Source organism: Ambystoma mexicanum, chromosome 9, assembly GCF_040938575.1.
Source record: "Ambystoma mexicanum isolate Mex_15411 chromosome 9, UKY_AmexF1_1, whole genome shotgun sequence".
NCBI classification, from domain to species: domain Eukaryota; kingdom Metazoa; phylum Chordata; class Amphibia; order Caudata; family Ambystomatidae; genus Ambystoma; species Ambystoma mexicanum.
The window spans coordinates 805,102,696-805,126,449 of NC_090931.1; the positions used below are offsets into that span (position 1 = coordinate 805,102,696).

Below are 23,754 nucleotides of genomic sequence, written 5' to 3' on the forward strand. Positions count from 1 at the left end.
CAGAGCATTTATGAAAATAGCACAAATTAAATGCGTGTTTTCTCTGTGCTCCTTTCAGTTAAGCTGTTTTTAAGAATCTGCCCCTATGTGTGTAAATCATGAAATGTTGAAGCAATGGATATGCTTTTGTATTAACCAGAACATTGTTATGTTTTGCTTTCAATTACATTTGCTAGACTTATGTGCCTTCTTTCTTACAGTTCCAATTTGTTTGACAATGTAAGTCCAGTGCAGGCTTATCAAGTTGATCTTGCTGTGCTTGCTGCCGTTGAAATTAGAGGGTAAGTGCATTCTTAAATTTCCCTATGCTATAATGTTGGTATAAGTATGTTGATGTTCCGTATAAGGTGTGGCTAAACCAGAGGACGTTATTAAAATGCACTCTTATGCCTTACAATAATCATTTGAGTGTTGGAATATCGACTGTGCTTTGTAAAATGTATTGACAAATCATGTTTGAGTTTTCACGTTGGATTTCTTCACATTTTAGTTGGTTCTCTCGTCTCTGCTGTTTATTGGTGCTGTTAGTAAATTGATTTATTTACGATGTGGTATGAGTTTCCTCTAGTTCAGGAAGACCAAAGGTGTCCCTCACAAGTTGATCAGTTCCCATAAGCAGGGTATTTAAAAGCAGGATTTTCGGCAGCCAGGTTAACAAACTTAATTTGGAACATTTTGAATGTGTGTTCTGACTTCCATCACAAAGACATTGGGAACCACAACCAGACAAGGATGTTTTGGTTTAGCACTTGGGTGTTTTACTTTAGACTTCACATATGTTAATTCTTAAAGGAGACCTCAAATGGTTCAAAGGGATCAGAGGTATCAAACTATTGTAATTCCTATATCCTATAGCTTGCATGCTTCCATGGTGATAGTTTAGATGGATTTGCAGAATAAACCCTGTGGGTGGCTTCTGGGAGGGCAGCCTATTATGGTGAACAGGAAGGAAACTGATGTCTAGCCAAACCCAGTCAAGGTAGGTTAGCAGTGTGTTAAGGCTTAGACTTGGGGGTGGGGGGGAGACACACAGAGCACTCCAATAATTCCAGTTAGACAGAAGAGCACACACACATGCAATAATTTAGTAGGTCTTTAAGATACACTCTAAGCAAATTAGAACTATTATCAAACACCCATATACATTCACCTTTGGGATACTACCAATAGAACACCAACACTTTACTTTCTGAAAAAGTTATTGAATTTCAGCAGAGTTAACTCTTGGAAATAACTGTGAGTAGTAAAGTAAGTGGGAAGCAGTCAATTTCAGTACCAGTAAACACAGGTAAATAATTTAGATTGAACACCTATAGAATAGCCCAGGACAAGGCCTTTAGCACTTTGTAAGTCCATCCCTTATCGGAACCAGATTTAGTGCCCAAAAGTCACCCGGTCAACAAAGCATGCTGTTAGGTGGGGTTACAATTGGATTGCAACAATAGCTATCCAGAAGACCACAGACTGCAGGCAAGTGATCCAAAGTTAAGGAAAGTTCAGAAAGGTTTCTCTCTCAGTCCCCCACCCTCTCTGAAGGGAATGTCCATGGGGGATCCTTGCCCAGATCACCACCAATCTGTCATGCTAATGAGAGATATGGTGAGGACATTACACCCATGCAACCTTATGGTGGCGTTTGGTGAGCAGGAATATGTAGAACTTACCCCCTTTACTCTGAAATCTCTGGAAACCACTTGAGGGGTTCATGGATCCACTGGGTTCTTTATTCTGCGATGCAACCAGTCAGAGATCCAGGGGCCTGGGGTGCAGAGGTTGATTGGGTCTGGCTAGTACACAGCTCAGGCTCCGGTATTATGGTTCTGAAGACTGGACAGCTGGACACCCTTGGCATGAAGAGGGGAAGACCTCCATGGAACAGGCAACCTCGGGACACCTCTAGGATATGAAGAAGACTGGATTCTACAGGAGTCACTACAAGCAGGTGCCGACAGGCGATCTTGATAGGACGAACCCAGGATCAGGTCTTGCACAGCTTCTCTTAGTGCAAGAGGCTGAAAATGCAGGATCATATGTCTTGTTGTATAAATTGAAGATTCACAGTTCCAACGATGCACTCACAATGGCTTCAGTAAGGTAGCCCAGGAGAGAGCTGGTCAGTTCACCAGGTTTTCTAGGGACATTCCGAAGGATCAGCAGGCATGGATCTTCGAGCAGGTGTTGGGACAGGTTATCCCCACCCGTTTAGGGATCAAAGCACTGAGAAAGATCTTCTTGAGATCAGGCCAGATGAGCATGGGTTCACTGGGACTGGGCTGGAGTCGATCCTGGTCATTTTAATGGTCATCCATGGATCTCCATCAGGCTGCACTTCTTTGTAGGGGTCTTGGCTCCAGCGGTGATCTGTCGAATAGCTGCTGGGGTCCTTCTTTTATCCATTATTTGGACTGGAGTCACTACCAGGTCCACCAATGCTAAGAATCTGCACCATTCAAACTGGCAGGGGCTGTGCAATCATTGACAACCACTGACCAAACATTCTGCTCTGTGGCAGACACTCTGTGGTATAGATGTTCACTTGGACCAGACCGTCGCAGCCACCACATCCGACAACACCCACAGACTGCCACTTTGCCAGAGAAATCAGGGGATTTCTGGGAAAGTGCTTTTCATTTACAGCAATTCCAGACGTGAAAGGCCGAAGTACAAAATGGCCAAACGACAGGAGAACATCTCATACCACGCCCATTTTAGGGTGGATGTGCTCTGTCATTATGCCAGAAAATGAAAAAATGCATGAGCAAAAACTTAAAAACATGGTAGAAAAATATCCACTCCCACCAGCCCATACGGGACACATTTTATTTGTATCCACAAAGTTGCAAAATAAAATGTTCTAAGGATACAAATTATCCTAATCACACTACAAAATGCCAGAAATTAATGAAGGGAGACAGTTTCCCATTACTGATAGTCTTAAGGACTGATCAGTTCAGTGGCACAAAATGTGGGGGTCCCCCTGCAAGACTTCCCAGTGGCAGCCCCCTAAGCTCTGCCCCAACCGCATTATACCCCGTCCATCACCATATGCCCCGCCCATAGTCTCAGAGTACATGGGGGCAGGGGGCATAGGTGCACCCGTTTTCCTTGCTATGCTCCTCTAAATCACTGGTTGTGGTAGGGTTCTGCCTCCTCTCCTGTGGAAACTTTATTCCATGGAGGATCAGACTATTCACCCCAAAAGCTCTGTCGGACCAGAGGTGATGAGACTTTCGTTCTTGGGACACAGGGTGTGGAGTAAATTACCATATTTTGTTAATGACAACGCAAGCGATTTCTACTTGCATGTCCCTGTTGAAATGGCATCTTTTCAGGTAGATGTTAGTTAAGGTTCTCGTGGAGATACTTTCAGCGAGTCTAGGCAATATATAAATGATTCCACTGACTGTGACCGATGAAGGAAAAAATATATAATACCGGGGCACCACCTTCTTTAGCCTGTTCCACCGTTAACCGTCCCTGATCGCAATATCTTGTCACATGTTGCACTAGGCTCCGGCCTACCCCGTCGTCCTCTAAGGTCACAGTTGCACTACTTTGTTCGGACTGATTAAAAGCAGGCCTTATTGCCCAGCTTCAGTCTTGCCTGCATGTTTTTCACATGTGCTGGCCTTTCCATTTGAGACCACATCAAATCTGGGGAATACAGCATCATGCAATGAAGCCCCTCTTCAAAAGCAGAGCAGACGTAGTGCAACTGGCGTTTCTCATTATGCAGTAATGTGGGTAATCTGGGGCTGAGCTGTCTGCGTATCTGTGGCAGGAAAGAGTTGAATTGAAAAATCCACTGCAAAGACATCTCCTTCAGACATGGCACCAGAGCTGCCTACATTTGAAAATCAAAAACCCAGAGATTGCATCTGTTTGCATTGCACACCTAGCAGTGCCCTTTAGCATTCAAACTCTACTACTACCTCACCCTGGGTAACCACTGCCTCATCCCGGGTTAAAAAAGTGTGTATTGGTACCAGCTTAACATCAACATATTTCAATCATTTCCAACTGGGCAAACCTAAATAATTTCATATTTGTTAATAATTTCATAATATACCAACTTGACTAAAGCATAAACCCTTGCAAAAAATATATTGGGTATACCTGGTGGGGAGGATATATCTCCAACACGTTTGTCTTGGAATCAAAACCAGGCAGAGCAAAGCAGCGTCGAATCCCAAAGGACCCGCACTTAGAGTGCGTAATAAATCATGAATGAAAAATGGTAAAAAGTGTATAAAGCTCTTATAGCGAAGAGCTGATTGGTCAGGTCAATCAAACACGACTCTGTAATGCACTATACTTGCAAAATAGGTCACTGCACTGAGTGCTAATTAACGTCGTAGTACACCATTAAAATGATGCCCTGTCAAATGCAAAACATTTACCTGCAACCCAAAATCCTGCAGATATCCTCCTGTCTCCTGAAGAACGTCTGGAAAACCCAGAGGTTAGGCAGCCGCAGGACACTGCCAACCCCCGTTATTTAATCACAGAACTGTATTATTGCTACAGTCTGTCTCTCAATCAAAGATGTGCTGCTGTCTTTACATTACGGAAACCCTTTGCATTTCACTTACGCTGCTTCCATTAGCGCTGGCAGCGATAGGGGTCTTCTCTCAAAACATGCACATCCCCTTTCACACACCACTATATGTACACACCAGGAACGAGTTCAACTTCCATTGCTAAATGTCAGATGACTGACTCTTCTCCATCCAACGATGGTCGGTGTCAGGGTGCGGCTCAGGACTTGTGCCGTGCGCCTCGTCCAGCAGAGCAGGACTTGACTTTTGCTGTGTTTTAGGGGTTTTCTAAAAGTCCTACTCATAGTAAGACTTCAGCTATCCCAGTGGTTTGTAGACCCCCTCCCCCCCAAACACTTAATATCAGTCTGTATTAGTTCAGGACCTTGGTAGAGCAGTCAGGCTTATTTTAGGAGGAAGATGTGAGCTCTAGGTAAGTACACTGAATCTTAGCCAGAGAAGCACAACAAAGACACTTACACTTATAACTATATAAAAAGTATATATTATATTTGCACTAGAATCACTTTAACCCTTTAAGTGCCATGGGTATTTCCCCCCAGTGCCAAGCCCTTTTTTGGTGATTTCTGTATGTGACCATTCATTGCCTTGTAACATTTTTGTTACATGAGATATCTCGGCCAAATTTGGCCTCTTTTTTTCCCCACATGTAGGCGGTCGTAATCCTAGGTTGCTGTAGGGGGTGAGCGAAAATAACCAAAAAAGGTGAAAATGTTGTGTTTTTTCAAAAAAGTGAATAAAATGATGTACAAAGAAGCCTGTTTTTTCCTTGTAAGAGCTAGGAACACATGGTTTGCTGTGCTGAATGCTCCAATTTCCTGGCTTTCAAGAACAGGTTGAGTGGAAATGAAAAAACATTATTTTGATGTGGTTATCAACCCTTTTGTGAGAGGTAGGCGATTTTGGCCATTTTTGCCAATTGGACATGCATGGACGGAATGGAAGAAAAGGGTAGGAAAGCCGAATTGGAGGACAGAAAGGCATACATTTCTGAAAAGTAGACAAAATTCAAAGTTTAGGAAGGGGTGAAATGGGTAATAAATTCTGGCCCGCTTCGCGCAAGTCAGACCTCTGTGTATTCCCACGGGTGTCCTCTTTTCAGAAATGCATGCGGTTCCCTGTTTTCCTTGGTGGCTTGGACACCCTAGGCCCATATCTGTATGCTGTTCCCGTCTGAAAAAATCGTGAAATTCCCCCTCACATAGCCAAGAGGGTTGGATTACAGTTTTGAACGATCCCTGCGTTTCAGGGATCACTCAAAACGGAGTGCCAAAAAGGGCAAGCTATCTCGTCCTTGGCACTGTGGAAGTAATTCCAAGGACGAGAGCTCATCCTTGGCACTGAAGGGGTTAAATACTTCAGACGCTTACGTTAGAACACTTAGGAATACTTGATAATACACTGCAAAGGGTACTTTTGTGTTTGTTCGCGGTTACATTTGTAGCAACCTTAGAAAGGGAAAAGAAAATGTTATCATATCAGTTATTGAGCACTCGTGCGTTTTTCAGCAGTTTATACGGTAGTGCATTTACTGTGTTTGCAGTGTAACGTCACTTAAAGGGAGGAAAATGGTTAGTTAGTGTAGCATGAGCTTAGTTCAAGGTTCTAGGGACGGTTTCTTCGCCTATGAAGTCTTTTAAGTCCAAAAACGCAACCCTAGCTAAAGGCAATTCATTGAGGGCTTGAAGTCTTGACAATCCGCAAATAATAGAGTTCCTGTGGATTTCTTCCAGTGTCTAGTTATTGAAGCAGCAAGTTAACAACTAACAAAGGAGACATAAAAACGGCCTTGAAAAGGGGACCCAAGCAGCGGCTTGGGTCAGAGGTAAGAGGGGGCTGCCCTGGACACTTCTACGTGCACTCAAACGCTCTGGAGCAACATCTTGGAATCAGGTAAGCAACACCTTTTTCCCTACAGTACCTTAGGTTAGAAAATCATTTTTGTGCTGGATGCTCTGCCATGTTGCAGCTCTGGACCCGACCTCTGGATTCCTTGGTCTGGTGACTGAAGGCAGGACAATGGATGGGATCACTCAGCAGTAATCTCGTGGGAGGACCTGTGGCACGACTTTCAGCAACTTATTGGTTCACTCTGCGGTTTTGCTACCTTTTCTACAGTACCAACATAGGACACGGATCGCACAGTCAATATTCTTCGCTTCCTGCAGTCCCACACTCTGGTGAGGCAGTCTAGGCGAGTTGGATCAAATTTCTGGAGTGTCCTTAGGGGTTCAGCAAAGATTGGACGGACTCGGTCTTGCCAAAACGATGCACTCAAAATGGGCAGCAGGTCTCCTTGTATTGGGGTTCCACAGCTCTTAGGACATTGGGAGGTGGTTTGTTTCAAAGTTAGTCTTGGGACTGATTGTTCCCACCAGCCGAAGGGAAGGAGTCGCCCTCTTCGGAGCTCCTCCGTCAAACAGAAAACAGAGTCAGAATAGCAGTGGTCGCTTCATGCTGTTGCAAAGGGTCTGTAGGTGTCTCTGGTCACCTTCTTCGGTTTCTTCAGCTTCCAGTGGTCTTTTCTCTCCAGAAGCCCTGCCTTTATACAGTTCCAGCACACACTCCTCTGCAATCTTTCAGCATTTTACAGAAAGGAGCGTTTGGCTGTCAAATCAGGACAGCCAGACCCCCTGTGGGAGCTGGACCTATTCAGGCACTCTGGCAGACAAAGGACAGGGGGGTGGAAAACTATTCCCCCCCCCCCCACCCCACCCCACTTCCTGCCTGCCCAGACACTCTGGAGCCGAGGCGGGGATACCCAAGGGTTCCTGCCAAAGGCAAAACACACATACTTAACTCCCGCTCCCTGAATGGTAGAAGGGCTAACAAAGAACAACCACACTAGTAATTGTGAAAAAAAGAAGGGAGGACCAAGTTGGTACTTGGGTGCCCCTATTGTGCACTACTGATGCAATGGACATAGACTGTGGTATAAAAATTACACAATAGTTGGTAGAACACGTCCACTGCCACCCGCCATAACTAGGTGATAGTCTATGTGACTAAAAAGTCACAGATCTAGAGAGAAGGGGGATACTAAGTATCCCTTTGGCACTCCACTGAAGCTGGTGTGTGCCAGTCTCTCAAGCTACAGAGTTTTGGGAGAGACACAAAGTACCTCTGAACAGTAGTTACTTGAGGATATAGAAAAATAATCTCAAAGGAGGCGCCTAAGGGCTCCTGGCAACACTGCCCATAAGGAGCTATGTGCTGCAGTAGTAAAAACAGATTCCTTTAAGAGCTATGGAGCCGACGGACTCCATAGTACAGGTAGAATATAAATAATAGAGTTCCAAAAGACAGAGCCCACAAGAATGAATGAGTGGAAAGGGGCTCCACTCATTCAGGATTGAAAGAAATAGGTCCAGAAGTCCAGCAAAAAGTGCTGGGAGGGTCTTACTAGGAGAGGGGATGAAGCATAAAATGATTAATCTCCCTAACACCAGCCGGGTTGGAGAGCAGCCGGCACTCATAGCAGCGATGCCATATTGCTGCAGTCTGGGGTGCGGGGTGCACCCTCCCCCCACCCCCTCGGGCCCACCGCCGGGGCTGCGGGGGTTCCCACTACGCCACTGCATCAGTTTGCCAATGAGAGTGAGCAAAAAATAAAGGATGTAAAACGGATGGCTTTACTTGCCTACGAGTCAGCAAGTAAACAATAGGAAAAATAAAGGATGTCCTATAGAAGACTGAGAGAAAAGCAGTAAAAAGAAAATCTTTCCTAACAGATCGCAAAATAATTATTTCAAAAATACATTCTTTGCGCTAATTAGGAAACGCTCTCATTTTATACAAACATGGTATCAGAAAATACACAACTATATCAAAACCAACATCACTGTCCTACACATAACCAAATCCCATTAATCTCCATTTATATTTTGTGATTCAAAATTATGGAATCCAAAACCTTGAAAAGGGATTTTTCAGTTGTACCAATTCTTAAATCGCCACTCTCCATAATGCATATAATTTTTGTACATAATACTTTAATTGCTTCTGTACATTTTATTCTTGCCAGACAGAATATCGGTCACTGACTTGTTTTTTGACTAGTGCAAGGTGATTTATTGCTTATTTATCACAATCCATTAATAAATATCATTGTCAATTGAGATGTAATGTTGAGGAAAAAAGGTAGTCAAAATTCTAAAGGGCTTTTTCATCATAATCCTGTTTATTTTGGATTTGCGTTAGAAACAATCCATAAAAACAGTGCAAAAGACAGGAATCAGTTAAAATTCAGTCCATAATGCAAAATAGAAAAAACACATCCCACTTGAGATGCAGTAAATCACATGCTCATTAAAACCTCACAAAGATAGCGGCTAAAAAAGGGTTTCCGGGCACAGATCATTTATAAGTATGCATACAAAACAAAATGCTCATTAAGACACAAATTTCAGTGAGCCTCGGGAAAATATCAGCTAAGGGAAATCGCAGAGCATAGGTCATATATAAGTATACCTAAACTTGTTTCAAGGCAGTATATTTTGCAATCGTTTACGGAGGTGAAGCAATGTTTTCAAATAGGCAAGTAGTAACCAGCCAACATGGGGTGAATCAACCCACATCAAATATATTGGCGCTTCCCGATATTGTGCAAAGCCCAATTCCTGTGATGGGTCCTATAAGCTTTCCTCTAGCTTGTGCATAAGCAGGGCAAAAGAGTCAGATGTGCCAGGTCCTCGTAGGGCGTTTCACACACAGGGCAAGATCTATCACCCCACCATCCCCGCGACCATTGTCATAGTATTTCTGTGCCTTCTCTCTCCATGCTCACAAAACAGGCAGTCAATTGATCTATCTCTCCCTGAGCAAGCAGACTAGCAGGTGGATACAGGTGCGTGATGTTAATTGCCCCCAGTTTATTATATGGGACAACCATGGGAATATGCCTCTCAAGTCCTTCTCAATCAGGGAGATGATCGGTTCGTGGGTGAGTAACGCTTTACCATTACACCATAGCCTAAGCCAGTGTAATATAGGTTACAGAGAGTGCACATCCTCAATTGATGAGCAGCCCAGTTCCATGCAAAGGGCTTTTTACTTCGAAAAACATTTTCATTTCATAGATGGCTCTTTATAAGTAACAACTACTGAGGTTACATTTATGTCACATTGTTCTTATTGTACTCACAGTTGCTTGATGCATTTAATGTCCACAACTCTGTGTGATAGAAAGTAAATGTATGACTCCTGTGAAAACTCTGGTACTCATACGTCCTGTCCCCTTTCCTCCATCTTTGTGGGCGTCCCCCAACATGGGGATGGTACCGGAACCTTTGCCAGCGGAAAATTGAGCTTCACCTTTGAAATGTAGTATAGGGCTCAGGGGCGCGGCTTCTGGTCTGCGAACCCCTCAATCCCCCCCCGCCGAGGCCCCGCCCTCTGGCACCTCACCTCAGTCCCTTTTTCTGCATGGATGGTGTCTGACCTGGCAGCTATCGCAGATACTTTTTTAGCTTTCCGCTTGCTCCCCGTTTAGTTTTTCAATCTCATTTAATTTCCCTTCGGTGCCTCGCCTCCCCGGCGCATGTTGGCCGCAGGAGGATTCACGAGATGTGCCTCATGCTACCGATCGTTCCCAGCCTCAGACACCCATTCACTCTGTCTTGAGTGTTTGGGGCCTGACCACCGCATATTCGGCTTGCAGTGCTCTGTCACAGGGCTTGAATAATCGGTTGTCACGGTGGAGAGTGATCTGCCACACTTGTCTTCCTGCCACACTTGTCCTCCTCCCACCTTAAGCACTTTGTCTCCAGGACCTCCCTTTTAAGACAAGGTAGGCCCTCTGTTCAGCACGGCTCCACAGCACGGCGACTCCTTCCCCAGGGTTTCCACAGATCGGAGTTCCTCGAATTCAGGTTCTCGCAGGCCTGAGGCCTCTAAAGTTAATGACTCCCAAGCCAAGATGCTCTTCTGGGCGTTGGACAGACGTGAGGCCGTTCTGGCTACCGGCGCCCAAGGTGAGGGCCTCCTCTGCCCCCGACGCCAAGAAGCTGTGACGTCAAGGTCGTGGAGCACAGCTCTACCAGCTCTCTCCTCCTCTTCGTCAGATCGGCCCTTTTATGGGAGATCCTTTTGCTCTTAGGGATGCAGGTGATAGAACCAGTTCCCCTTGTAGGCCGGGGCTTTGGTTACTATTCCATGATTTTTGCGGTACCCAAGAACAACCAGGCTGGCCCGAGGCTAGTCCTAGACCTGTCATTTCTAAATGTCTTTACTGCTGGAACGCTTCAAGGTGATTACTCCTGCTCACATAGCCAAGTCTCTGGGTGCATGGGACTGGATGTGTTCCCTGGACCTCAAGGATGCATACATGCATGTACCGATAGATCAACCGCATTGGAAGTTTCTGCGGTTCACAATTACGTCGTACTACTTCCAGTACAAAGTGCGGGCCTTCGGCCTGAACTCGGCCCCTTTTGTCTTCACAAAGTTGATGAATTCAATGGCGGGCCTTCTGCGCTTGCAGGGCCATCGTCTATACCCTTATTTGGACGGCTGGTTGGTGAGGGCGGCGTCACCCGAAGGGGTGGTGCACTCCTGCCACAGATTGGTGGATCCCCTTCATCAGCTGGGGTTTTCCCTCAACCAGAGGAAATCAGTTATGCCCGTCTCAAGAAATGGTCTTCCTAGGGGTGCATTGGAACACTACAGTTCAGCAGGTGTTCCCACGCTTGAGAGGCTTATGTACCGCTGCAAGGCTGTGGAACACTTTGTTGCCAAATTGACCACCTTGGCATGGTGAAACCAGAACATTCTGGGCCTGATGGCCTCCTGTGTGCTCACTGTACAGCACACCAGTCACAAGGTGTGGCGCCTCCAGCTCCACCTGGTGGCCAATTGGGATCAAGGAACAGGGCCTCAGTCAGACAGGATCCCTATACTGCTGCTCCTTCTGCCCGGCCTTCACTGGTGGCTGGCAATGTTTCAGTGGGAGTCCCCTTCACCTGACCTGTGCCAACTCTGGTGGTGATGGATTACTCTTTCGGGCTGGAGAGAAATTCTGGTGGGCTATGCGATTCAGAGCATGGTCCAGGATGGAAGCCCTCCTACATATCAACATGAGTGTGGTGTATGTGCAGTTATACTGCTCAGAAGACTCTGTATTCAAATATTCAAATCCTTGATATTATATAATATGAAGGACTTGAATATTTGAATACTGAGTCTTCTGCGCAGTATAACTGCAGATACCACACTCTCATGCTGATAACTGTTGGAGGAACGTAGGGGAACCTCCTGTGCAGTCCCAACTGCTTTGGACTACCTAGATTTTATGACAGTTGAGAGCACCCTAACCCATCACACTCCCCCTTTTCATGCTTTTAACTCCTACATATCAGTCTGCTCAGGGCAGTGGGCATGGCCTTCAAGGCATTGTTGCCCCTTGTTGGGGAGAATTCTCATAAATGTACCAATTCTCTTCTACCTTAGACCCCCCAGCACCTTGAGGACGTTTAATTTCCAACATGGAGAGAGTGAGCCCCTTTTCTCACCCTCTCATGTATTCTTAATGTGATTTGGACTCTGCATTTCTTTTGACTTTGGAGTCTGACAAGCTCCATAGGCATCATCTTTACATTGTGACACACTGCACATTCAGTGCAGTGGCACATGGGAGTCTTTTAGATTTCCAAAAGGTTTAAATACCTTCTCTTGGTGAAACTACTGTTGCAAAGAGCAGTGAAGTGAAATTGACTTTACTTACATTGTGTAACTTTCTAGACTCGGCACACACTATCTTACCATGGTGTGCTGGAGGGGTTACTTTGTATCCACTATGTCTAGTTTCTCATGTAACATTTTTGTTACGCTTACCACAATTAATGACTGGTGGCAGTGGTTTACTTTTTACTAGCATTGTGGTTTTTACCGTGGGCTGCGTTCACAGTTACAGTAAAGCACCCCTGGGTGCCCATTTTGTCAAAATGGCCCCGGTCGTCTTTTTTCGCCATTTCTTGTTGGAAAGGTCCTTCTTGGGATTTTTACTCTACGCGCCAAACCAGGTCTGGTCCCTTTGTTCATTTTGTCTTTGGCGGGATTCAGGAGTGAAGCCCGCCTCTGGCTCCAGTATGTCTGGCAGGAGCAGGAAGTGAGGGAGGTGCCCGAAACTCCCTGTGCTTAATCCCCTTGGTTACAGGAATGCACCCAAAGGTGATTGGCCGGCACCCTGCTGCGTGATTGACAGCTGGGCTGGAATGAATGGGAGAAACCTGCATAAAAGGCAAGGCTTTTTGGCTTGGAAGGCAGAGTCGCCCACTGGACAAGGGAATCCGAAGAAGAACTTGGAAGAGACGCCTGCTGCAACTCCTGGACAGTTGGTTTTCCCGGTGAAGCCCTGCTGCTGTGCTGAAGCTCTGAATTCGCCTCAACTAGAGAAGCCCTGCAAGGACGACTTCTCCCCTTGAGTTGGTGGGACCAATCCACTCCAAAGTAAGCCCGTCTGGACATCCTCTCGGAGCTGGCTGTACTTCCACTGCTGCTGTAACCGAAGCGCCAGGGAGAGGAACACCAGTTTGTGTGTGTTGCTTTTAAGTCGGACCAGAGCACCAGGAAGATCCTGCGGAATTCCCTGAAGCAGGACTGACCAACCCTGAGCCGCCTCAACAGAGTGCTGGGCCCCAGATGCGAGGAAAGTCCAGAATGGTATCCGATAACCGCGGTGTTATTTGCTTTCAGACGCGATGAGCTGAAACACTGAAGCACTGCTGAATTGAAGTTTCCCCATTGCTGCTGCTGACCTTCCCTTTGCAGAGCTGGACCCCCAGACTTCCCCCCTCTTGTCCCCACGACTGAGGCTCAGCAACAACAGGATCTGAAAAACTGTACAGGATCAGAAGCCAGCTGGAACCATTTCTTCTAACCAGAGGTACTGTAAAGTCTAAAAGAACTTACCTCTTGTTGTGTAGCCTTGCTTGCTCTCAGTTGAGCCCTGTCTTAGTTAACTTGCAGAGTTGCTACAGCTTTGCCCCTCACAAGCCTCCCAACGTGTGGCCCGTCAAGTGTTCTATTTGCTATAAACTTTTCTAAAAAGATTGTGCAAGACTTTTTACTTACCTGCAAAGAAGATATTCAGCTCCCCTAGACATTGTGCTCTTAACATTGGCTGTCCTGGCTCCCTGAGGGACTCCTCTTCCCTTTGACTCTGTGCTTATTTTGACCTCAGGAAAGGTTTAAACTTATTTGACAATGGATGGTTTTTAAAAGTACTTTGTGAATTATTTGTTAGCCTTTGTTTTATTCCTCTCTTCTATCTTTTACACCAAACTCAGTATTGCTCTAAATGTACCAGTGATAAATCGATGTCCGGTGTCTTCGCTATTTAAGTCACCTGAGGGTGTAGGAATTGTCTGTGTGCCATCCCCAATGGGTATCATCTGATTTGGAGGAACAGAGTGTGTTTTGAAGTGTATTATGATTGTTACATATATTGCTCCCTTCTTAAGAAGGCTTGTATAACTGACTGTGAAATTAATTGTTTTATCAAGACACCTTGAGTGTAAGAGTCTATTTGAATAACTGTACTGTGAAACTGTGTCACAACATTAGTGCTCACATTGACCCATCTTGAGATGAGCCTGGCTGCTCAGACACACTACCAACTTGTGTAGTTCAGACTTATACCAAAGGTTGTGTCCCTATTGCCAAGAGGTCAGGGTTATTGTAGTGCACCCAAAGGGTACTGCATACAATCTTGCTTAACACCCCTAATCATGGAGAAGTCTGTTCTGACCAAGCAGGGTGGCACCCGTCCCCCCCCCCTCTCTCCATGGAGGTGGTTTCTATCTGGGAATGGGCCCTTACAGAGGATTTGGATTTTGTCAGTCCACCTGCCAGGGAACAGCAATGCAGAAGCGGATCAGCTGAGTCGCTTCGGGGGCAACACCTGCGAGTGGGAGTTATACAACTCCTTGTTGCCACTGTTACAGCATTGGGGGTTCGCGGACCTAGATTTGTTTGTATCTCCCCTGAATGCCAAGTGCCCCCATTTTTCCTCTTGGCCAGTTTGGTGGTCACTGGGAGATGCCTTCTAGATCTGTTGGCACGGCCATAGGTGTTATGCGTTCCCGCCAACCCCCCTGGTCTAACAGAACCCTCAGCAAGTTACGGGCTTCCATTGGCTAAAACCTCAGCTGGGTTGCCCCCGACTGGCTTTCGAGACCTGGTTTTTGGATCTGCTGCAGTTGTGCTCCTGGGTTCCCGACCATCTTCTGATCCCCAGCAGGGGTTTCATGACACAGGCGGGGCAGTGGAACATCCAGACCCAGCCAAACTTGGCGTGGGTCCTGATCAGTGGAGGCTTCAGCATGCTCAATTTTCAGATCACAACTTGAACATCCTTCAGCAGGCTGTATTTACACAGAGCCTGATTAATTTTTGAAAATCCGAGAGGATACAGGACACTACCCAACAGGAGGCTGCAGGGTCGCCTAGGTAGACAAGGAGATCGTCTGCGTATGGCGAGACCCGATCTTCCTCCGCCCTGGGCCATGAGAATCCCGTCCAATTCTTATCTTCTCGGAGTCTAATCACGAATTGTTCTATGGCAAGGAGAAACAGCAAGGGAGAGAAGGGGCAGCCCTGTCTGGTCCCGCGGCCCAGTGGAAACACCCTAGAGGACCTACCATTTACTCGCACCATCGAGTCATAAAGGAGCTTATCCCAGGCTATGAAACCTTGCCCGAAACACATCTGGTTCATGATTTCCCACAGGGTGTCCCAACCCAAGGAGTTATACGCCTTTTCGAAATCCGCTACTAAGAGAGCTAGTGGCTCTGGGATTTCGGATGAGCGATCAAGAGCAAGTTGGACTCTACAGAGATTCATGCGGGTAGATTTGTCAGGCATGAATCTGCATTGGTCAGGATGAATGAGGGATTCGATCATTCCAAGCAGTCTATTAGCAAGGATTTGCGCCAGAATTTTAGCTTCCTCGTTTATCAAAGAGAGGTCGGTAGGAAGCACAGTGTTCCGGGGGTTTCCCAGGTTTGGGGATCACTACTCTGCACGCCTTCCTGAGATCTGGGGTCAGTCGTCCCTTTTCTTTACAGTGCACGAACATGCAGTGTATGTGCCCCGTCGTTGCTCCCCCCAGTTTCCTCCAGGTTTTTATCAGGAAGCCATTGGGTCCGGAGATCTTCCCGGATTGGCGCTGTGACGGGGCCTTTTGGACCTCGTCCTCGGTGATCTCAGACTCAAGACCGTGCTAGTTGATTGGAGAGTCGAAGGAGTTCAACTGAGTGTAGGAATGTTGGAGCGTTTATCCCGGGCACATTTATCAGGGGGAATATAGTTGTTTATAATAGACAGCAAAGCCCTCCCCTATGTCGGAGTCTGTAGTTAACATTTCCCCAGTGTCCGATTTGAATGGCCCGTACTTGACCCTTACGCTGTTCCCGCCTTTCTAGCCATGCAAATGTCTTGCCTGCTTTGTCCCGGTTCTCAAATATTTGACTCCGGACCGACCAGTGGGCACCCCGTACATTGTCTAGAGCTATGTTTCTCAGAGCTACTTCTGCCGTCACTAAGGCCTCCTGTGACGCCTGGGTTCCTTGTTCCTGAAGTTGTTCTTCCTTTACGCTCAGCTTTTTTTCCACCTCCGCAATCTCCCGGGTATGTTGCTCACAGTATACGGATATTATGGAGATGGCTTCCCCCTGGAGGATAGTTTTATAGGCTTCCCATAATGTAATTGGGCAGTCCACTGACCCTTCCTTCAGGTCCAAGTACTGGGTGTTTTTTTGTGAGGCCCTCTGGTATTTCGGGTATCCCCAGATAGTTAGTGTTTAAGTGCCACGAGCCTTCAGGTTTATGATGCAGGTTTTTTAGCGTGATCAGCAGGGGGAGTGATCGGAGATCCCTCTAGCAAGAAATGTTGCAGACAGCAGTCTGTGGGACATGTTTCAGGGGGTAAAAACATAATTTAAACGTGAGAGCGATTTTGTGTGCATTAGAATAAAATGAGAATCTGGTATCGGTTTCATGCAGTGCCCTCCATGTGCCTACCTGCCCCATTGCCTCGACAAAGGTATACAGTTTGGTAGGGGGTGTCCCGGGGTCTATTGTTGCTACTCAACCTATCCCTGCCGACCTCCATGACCTTGTTGAAGTCTCCTCCCACTACCCATGAATCTGCCTCTTCATAGAGCATTATTGCCTGTAGCTCGTCCAGAATTTCCGTTGAATGTAGGGGGAGTGTAAATTGCGATGAGGCCCCATTTTTCTCCCCACATGTCTACGATGTCTGTGTTTGAAATGGGACACGTTTGTGGATGAGAACCATCACGCCCCTAGCCCCTCTCGAAAATCCAGCATGGTATGCGTGCAGGTAGTTAGACCTCTTGAAGAAGCTGCATCGAGTTCCCATTAGGTGGATCTCCTTAAGGAGTGCGATATCTGGGGAGTGGTGGTTTAGGTATTGGAGCACCAGCCTACGTTTTATGCTAGAGCCTAGCCCATTGACGTTCCATGTTAGTAGTGATATCTGCCCATCATGTGCCATGAGATGTGTGTACTGTCCTGCGATGCCTGGGGGAGTGATAAGTGTTCTGTAGTTCCCCTCCATTGCGGAGGGACCCAGCCATCCCTGGGTGTCCTCTGTTCCAGTCACCTGTGTTACAGTTTACCAATATCGACCTCGCTGTCACTATACAACCTTCCAACGTGGACCTTAAACTGTTAACAACAACATTCCCTAAACATTGGGTTATTCCCTTGGTTCAGTGTCGGGGGGGGGGGGGGGTGGGGGTTGATGATACAGCTACGTTTCCCAAAGACTTGCGTACCAAATGATTATACATCCCATCCCCCAGTCTTACTGCTTGTGTCCCATAAACTCCCCCCGCCCCGCACTTCCTCCAACTAGAAGCATTTGTTGCCCAAACTCATAAAACAATGAACATGAAAAATATTATTGATATAATACATACCCAGAAATATGACAATGAATAATTACATAAGTAATGAAAAAAAGGTATTGATTTTGTTAGAGAAATAGTACTTAACCAAATGAATTTCTGTATGTTTTTTTTAAATATATATATTTTCTTAGTGTATGCAACTTGAAGTATGCTGCTAAAGTGGTATCCCTGTCTTGGGCCTTTTCTGAAACTAATTGTATGTTATCATTGTTGAAATAACCATTTTGTTCGACTGGAAGATGAACTTGAAGTCTTATTGTTCTATGCGTAAGGCAACAGCTCCCTCTAGCGGTGATAACCGGCGAAGCGGGCTGGACGGCTTCAGACAAACGTGCATCTGGCGTTTTATTATATACTATGATGTATTCAACATCTGCAATGTGCTTCAGTTTGCCTAGATTTCAAAATTGATATTTTGATTAATTTATTTGCTCCAGAGTTTCAACTCCTGATCAGATTTTTCTGCCGATAGTAAACTGGCAGCCGAAGACACCGCCCCAGACAGAGGATGATATTGGGCCTTTAGTTCAGCATATCTATGAGGCAAGTATATATGTTTATATTTTGGCCACTGTGCGAACCTATTAGATTTGAGTACTGGCAACTAAGCAAGTGTATTACCATTTTGTGCATTTATGAAAACCTTGAACAAATGTTGTATTGAACATAGTAACTGAGTACTTGCGTCTCAAAACTATTGCTTTAATGAATAAAATTCTATTGAATATTTTTAGTTACGCCAATTTACAGTTCTCTTCTATCCTCAACTGAGAGTAAACTGGTGCCATTCCTTTGTCTACACCAGAAACTGCTGGTACTACACATTGCTATCATTCTGCTTTTGGCATTATGCTGCAGAAAACCATGCCCCTAAAATATTCCTGTCCCATTCCTACACAACAGGAGATCCAGTTCCTCTGTTGTCTGGTGGGCCAATTGCAAAGAGACTTAAGGGAAAGCCTTGCAAGCATAAAGCATTTCTGCAAAACAAACGATGGATGTTATTTTGTTTTCACTGGCAGCTCTGCCGAGGAAAAATAATCTGAGATCCTGCACCACATACATTCTATCAGTTTTCTTCTCTGCCAAGGGAAAGAACACAAACCCATGCAGTTGAAATGTAGCAAGCTTTTGCTCCCTCCCTCACAAGCATTGCAGAATATCAAATGTTACTATTTTCTGATCCCAAACCATTAGTAGAGGACTGTCCCAAGCTTGCAGGAGGTTTTTCAGATGAGGTAAACCTGTGGTTGACCTACCAGTGCACACAGAGTAAAACAGGCAGGTTCACAGAAGGTCTCAGGCAGGGGGATTAAAAAACCTATGCAGCAGAGGTCAGTACTGTTAGGAATTTAAGTCCACCTATGCTAGGACTAAAGAAGACTCCCTCTTAGATTTACATGGCTCTAGTTAGGTTTGGCCTGAACCACCCAAATGTGTTGGTATAGCTATGGCTGAGTAACCAGGCTTAGTCTAGGAGGGAGAAGCACTATAATAGAGTAAAAATACCTTTCAGCACACTTGCCGTCAAGGAAACGCACAGTGGTTCTATAAAAATATGCCTATTATATATACTCGGCAATGTTCAATTCAAAATACAATTTAGGTTGTTTTCGAAACTCAAAGGGACGTCAACAGGGCGTGCCAGTAATACTATCCCCCCTAATTTGCAGGCTAAATATTCAGAGAACTATTAACCTACTCTTCCATTTGGGCTTTCCATTAACGAGAAAAAATCAAGCCTAGTGCCAAGCACAACCAAACAGTTCCTAGGAGCTGTCGTAGAAACACAAGAAGGATTAGTCTTTCCGTCGGAGTCCAAAATAGGTTACTACAAATACCACATTATCAGGCCAGCCACCAGATGAGGGTGCGCAAAGTGATGCGTTTACTAGGCATGATGACATCTTGCATTTACCTGGTTCCTCACGCGCGACTGTGCATGTGACCCATACAGGAGTAGTTGGCGAAACAGTGGTCTCAGGCGAGTGGTCAGTGGGACGATCCGTTTCGCCAACACTAGTACAAAATCTTCACTGGTGGACAAGAGAAAATCTGTTGAAGGGGAAACCCTTCTTCGATCCGGAAGTACAAGCGATTGTCACAACAGACGCCTCACTCGGTGGGTGGGGGGGGGATCATTACCTTCACCACAGAGCTCAAGGTTTGTGGTCTCACGTGGCAGCAGATAACCACATTAATCTGCTAGAACTACTGGCAGTATTCAAAGCCCTTCAGGCGTTCGAATCTCACCTAGCGAACCAATCTGTGCAAGTCCTGACAGCACTACAGCGATGTTTTCCGTCAACAAACTGGGGGGCACATGTTCTCCAGATCTGTCCAGGCTTGCGCAACAAATTTGGAAATGGGCACTCAAACAGAAAATATTCCAATCGTCGCAGCACATTCCAGGGGAACTCGACTTTCTCGCAGACTCATTGAGCAGAGATCCCCTACCAGTAGAACACGAGTGGCAACTACACACAGAGGTCGTAGAAGAACTCTTCTCTCAATGGGGTTTCCCCACAATAGACTTTTTTGGCTACAAGCGAAAACAGGCAATGCCCAGACTTCACGTCCAGGTTCCCACAGCCAGGCTCCAAGGGGGAACGCCCTATGGATGAACTGGTCAGGGAAATTTGTTTACGCTCCCCCCCTCCCCCGAACACCTCTAATGAGGAAGGTGCTGAACAAGATCCACAAGGAACAGGTGACGCTCATCCTAGTTGCTCCTATGTGGGCAAGACAACCCTGGTATCCACATCTGCGCAAACTGGCAATGTGGGTGCCTGCTGACTGGGAAAAGTGCTTTGAAGTTTGGGAAAAGGAAAAGAAAAACGCTCGTTGTTTATTTGTGGACCTAACCTGCACTGCGAGCTGTGAGGGGGCTCTTGCAGGTGCTGGCACTGAAAACGCTGTGCTGAGGAGGCGGGGCTAGGGCCTGCCACGTGATCCATCACGTGATCCACCTCAGCCTTTAAACCCTTTGCCATCCGCCCGAGCGGCGTGCCTGCTGACTGGGAAAAGTGCTTTGAAGTTTGGGAAAAGGAAAAGAAAAACGCTCGTTGTTTATTTGTGGACCTAACCTGCACTGCGAGCTGTGAGGGGGCTCTTGCAGGTGCTGGCACTGAAAACGCTGTGCTGAGGAGGCGGGGCTAGGGCCTGCCACGTGATCCATCACGTGATCCACCTCAGCCTTTAAACCCTTTGCCATCCGCCCGAGCGGCGTGCCTGCTGACTGGGAAAAGTGCTTTGAAGTTTGGGAAAAGGAAAAGAAAAACGCTCGTTGTTTATTTGTGGACCTAACCTGCACTGCGAGCTGTGAGGGGGCTCTTGCAGGTGCTGGCACTGAAAACGCTGTGCTAGGGCCTGCCACGTGATCCATCACGTGATCCACCTCAGCCTTTAAACCCTTTGCCATCCACCCTCGCGGCGTTAAGCCCGTTAGGGGTAAAGGGCGTCGGCTGTTATACGGCTGTTGGACGTGCTGTGGAGTGCGAAAAATAAACTTTTAACACCCAGGAATCGAAGTAAGCTAACCGCACTTCTACAGGCAAATTCTCTTTCACTACCTGGTGGGGGGGAGAGTAGGACTAAGGCCGCTCCTCAAGCTGTCGGGCGCTCCCTTTCCGGGTGGGTTCCTTTTCGCCAACAATTTGACATTATACTGACTTGGATTGAACTTACTATTTCTCATCCAATGTTTTGGACATTTCTTTTTTAATATGTTATGTGATCTTAACTTATAACCTAAAAGTCGTATTTAATTGTTAACACTTATTTTTTAAATTGTTTACCTAACAATTGATGGTACCGGCTGCCCAGTATTGCGAAGGATTTTTCCCCTTTCCACTTTTATTTACTATAAACAGATGTAGTATACTTTGGGTATAGGTATACTTAAGCCTTTGCTATAGTAGGCCTGATCTAATATTTTACTTGTTGGTTTTCACGGTGACGTGACTCTTTAAGGATAAATAATATATAATATTATTATTAACTTCTTCTAGCTATTTTTATTCTATACTAGTACATACCTATTACTTGGTGCTATACTAATATGGCCCCAAGTACACGATCTAAAAAGGGGAAGAATAACATACCTGCACCAAATACCAAACTAGCCACTCAGAAGCCTGGTAATGGGGGAAAATGTAAGAAGGGTGGTAAGAATGAAATTACTGGTGATGGTAAAGGTGTATTAGACCAACCAAAAATACTCAGTTTTTTAACCATTAAGGAAAAAGTAATGGTATCTGATAAAATACAATCTCCCTCACCTCCCACTAATAGCTCTATGATAGATAATAATTCACTATTGACATTAGTACATAACTTTAGGCGACAATCTATGGGGACAGGTACTAATTTGGAAATTTCTGTGGTTGAAGATACAGATATGAATAACAAAATCGGGTCCAACTTGTCAGCTTCCCCAGATTTGAATAAATTTGCTCAAGGAGAAGAGGGCTCACACTCGTATGATGAATCATTTAACTCTAACGGAAACCACTTTGAAAGTGATGATAAAAGCAATAGAAGTAGGGGGTGTGAAAAGTCACTTATATCAGGTGAGAAATTAGACGCCCTAACTACTATGATGGATGTCCTCTTGACCATCTGCACCAAATTGCTTAAAGAACATAGTGATATAAAATCAATGGTACTACAGAATATTGATAATACTAGATCACTTGGGATTATGATAGAGGAATACTGTGGTAATGACTTTGACAAGGAGAAAAGACATAACATGGAGCCAAATCAGGTTATAGGAGATTTGAGTGAGTTGGTTATGGCGGCTGAAAAAGAAATTGAGAATATTATGACACCGACTAATATTCCCCATATGGAACAACTCAACCTTAGGGAAAACCTAGTAGAAGAGATTAATAATAGTGTGAGTGAGATAGAAATAAGGGTAACCCAAGGCTCTAAGAGGCGCACTAGGCGAAATAGGAAAAATAAGAAAGCACCTCGTAAAAGGATGGTGATGGCCAAGACTAAAGAGAATAAAACTATGAAAAGAAACTCCATGTCTCTTGCTAACACCGCCCCATTAGACTCGGAATGTGTAGAAGTAGGGAACCACTATGAAATCATGGAACATCAAAAAAAGCTGGATGAAAGGAAAAAAGTGGCAATCAAAAGTACGGGCCTAGAAAATTGGCTAAAGGGGAAGGACGACATTATTGAGGAAAGTGAACTAGAGGATATGGTACCCACTGATAATAATTTTAAATATGTTGAAATCCCATATAATAGTAATATTGGGCTCCTTACTAAAAGGGAGAAGGAAATTTATTCCAAAGAGATGGAACGACTGGCCATGCACAGTAAGCAAAAAACAAGTAGGGTAAATATTGTGGGAACAAATGAAGAATCCCAACTTATAGTGGGGAAAAGTATTAAAATCATAGAAAAATCCTCGACAGATAAAAGCCCTTTTCTTAATCGGGCCTGGCTACTGAATAAATTATCTCACATTCCGCAGCTTCAAAATATTAATTCAGGGGATATTGAAACTATTATCCTACCTGAATATGGAAGCTGGGAAAATTGGGTTATTGTCCAATTTAGATCTGCTGTCTTTGTGGACCTCATAAGAGAATACTCTGATGGAATATGGGGCAATAAGTATGAAATTGTGATTTGCCACTCTGCTACTCATAACGATTGGAATGATAAACACGCGGAAGGGGTGGGAGTTACTCCTACTAATATGGAACTAAGAAACAAAAATGTACAAGCTAACTCCCAGGAGGCAAACACTATAATCCAGAATTGAGATAAGGCATATAATAATACATTCAACCTCCTATCTTGGAATAGTAGAGGTTTTAAATCTCTACTACACAAGGAAGGCATACAAATGTTGATGGAGAGTGACATCTTTGCCTTACAAGAAACCTGGGTAACTGGGGAAATTTTATTAGACGGATATAGTATGTGGAATAAAGCTGCCCACAAAGGTGAAAAAGGCAGGCCCTATGGAGGTTTATGTATTGGGGTAAAAAATCATTTATCATTTGAACAGTATGAGATGCATGGGAATCTACCTAATGTTATGTGCGCAAGTATAGACAGGGGAAACCAATTAGGGAGTTTCCTTCTCATTAATATATACTCTCAACCAGGGCGGGAAGATATACAAGAGATTGGGGAATATGTAAACCATACTATTGAAAGCTGGACCCGGGATTTCCCTGAGTCTGATATTTGTATAGTGGGAGATTTCAATGCCCACTGTGATTCCGCCGTAA

The 23,754-nt window shown here is 45.3% G+C and overlaps 1 protein-coding gene across 1 annotated transcript in view; it reads left to right on the top strand.

The window, feature by feature from the left end:
• The window catches only part of ITGAV (integrin subunit alpha V), an 800,372-nt gene that overhangs the window by 629,132 nt on the left and 147,486 nt on the right, over positions 1-23,754 (top strand). Inside the window, exons 23-24 of the mRNA XM_069615781.1 lie at positions 201-281; positions 17,929-18,034. Of these exons, the coding sequence (XP_069471882.1) occupies positions 201-281; positions 17,929-18,034 (187 nt within the window). The remainder of the gene's footprint in view (positions 1-200; positions 282-17,928; positions 18,035-23,754) is intronic.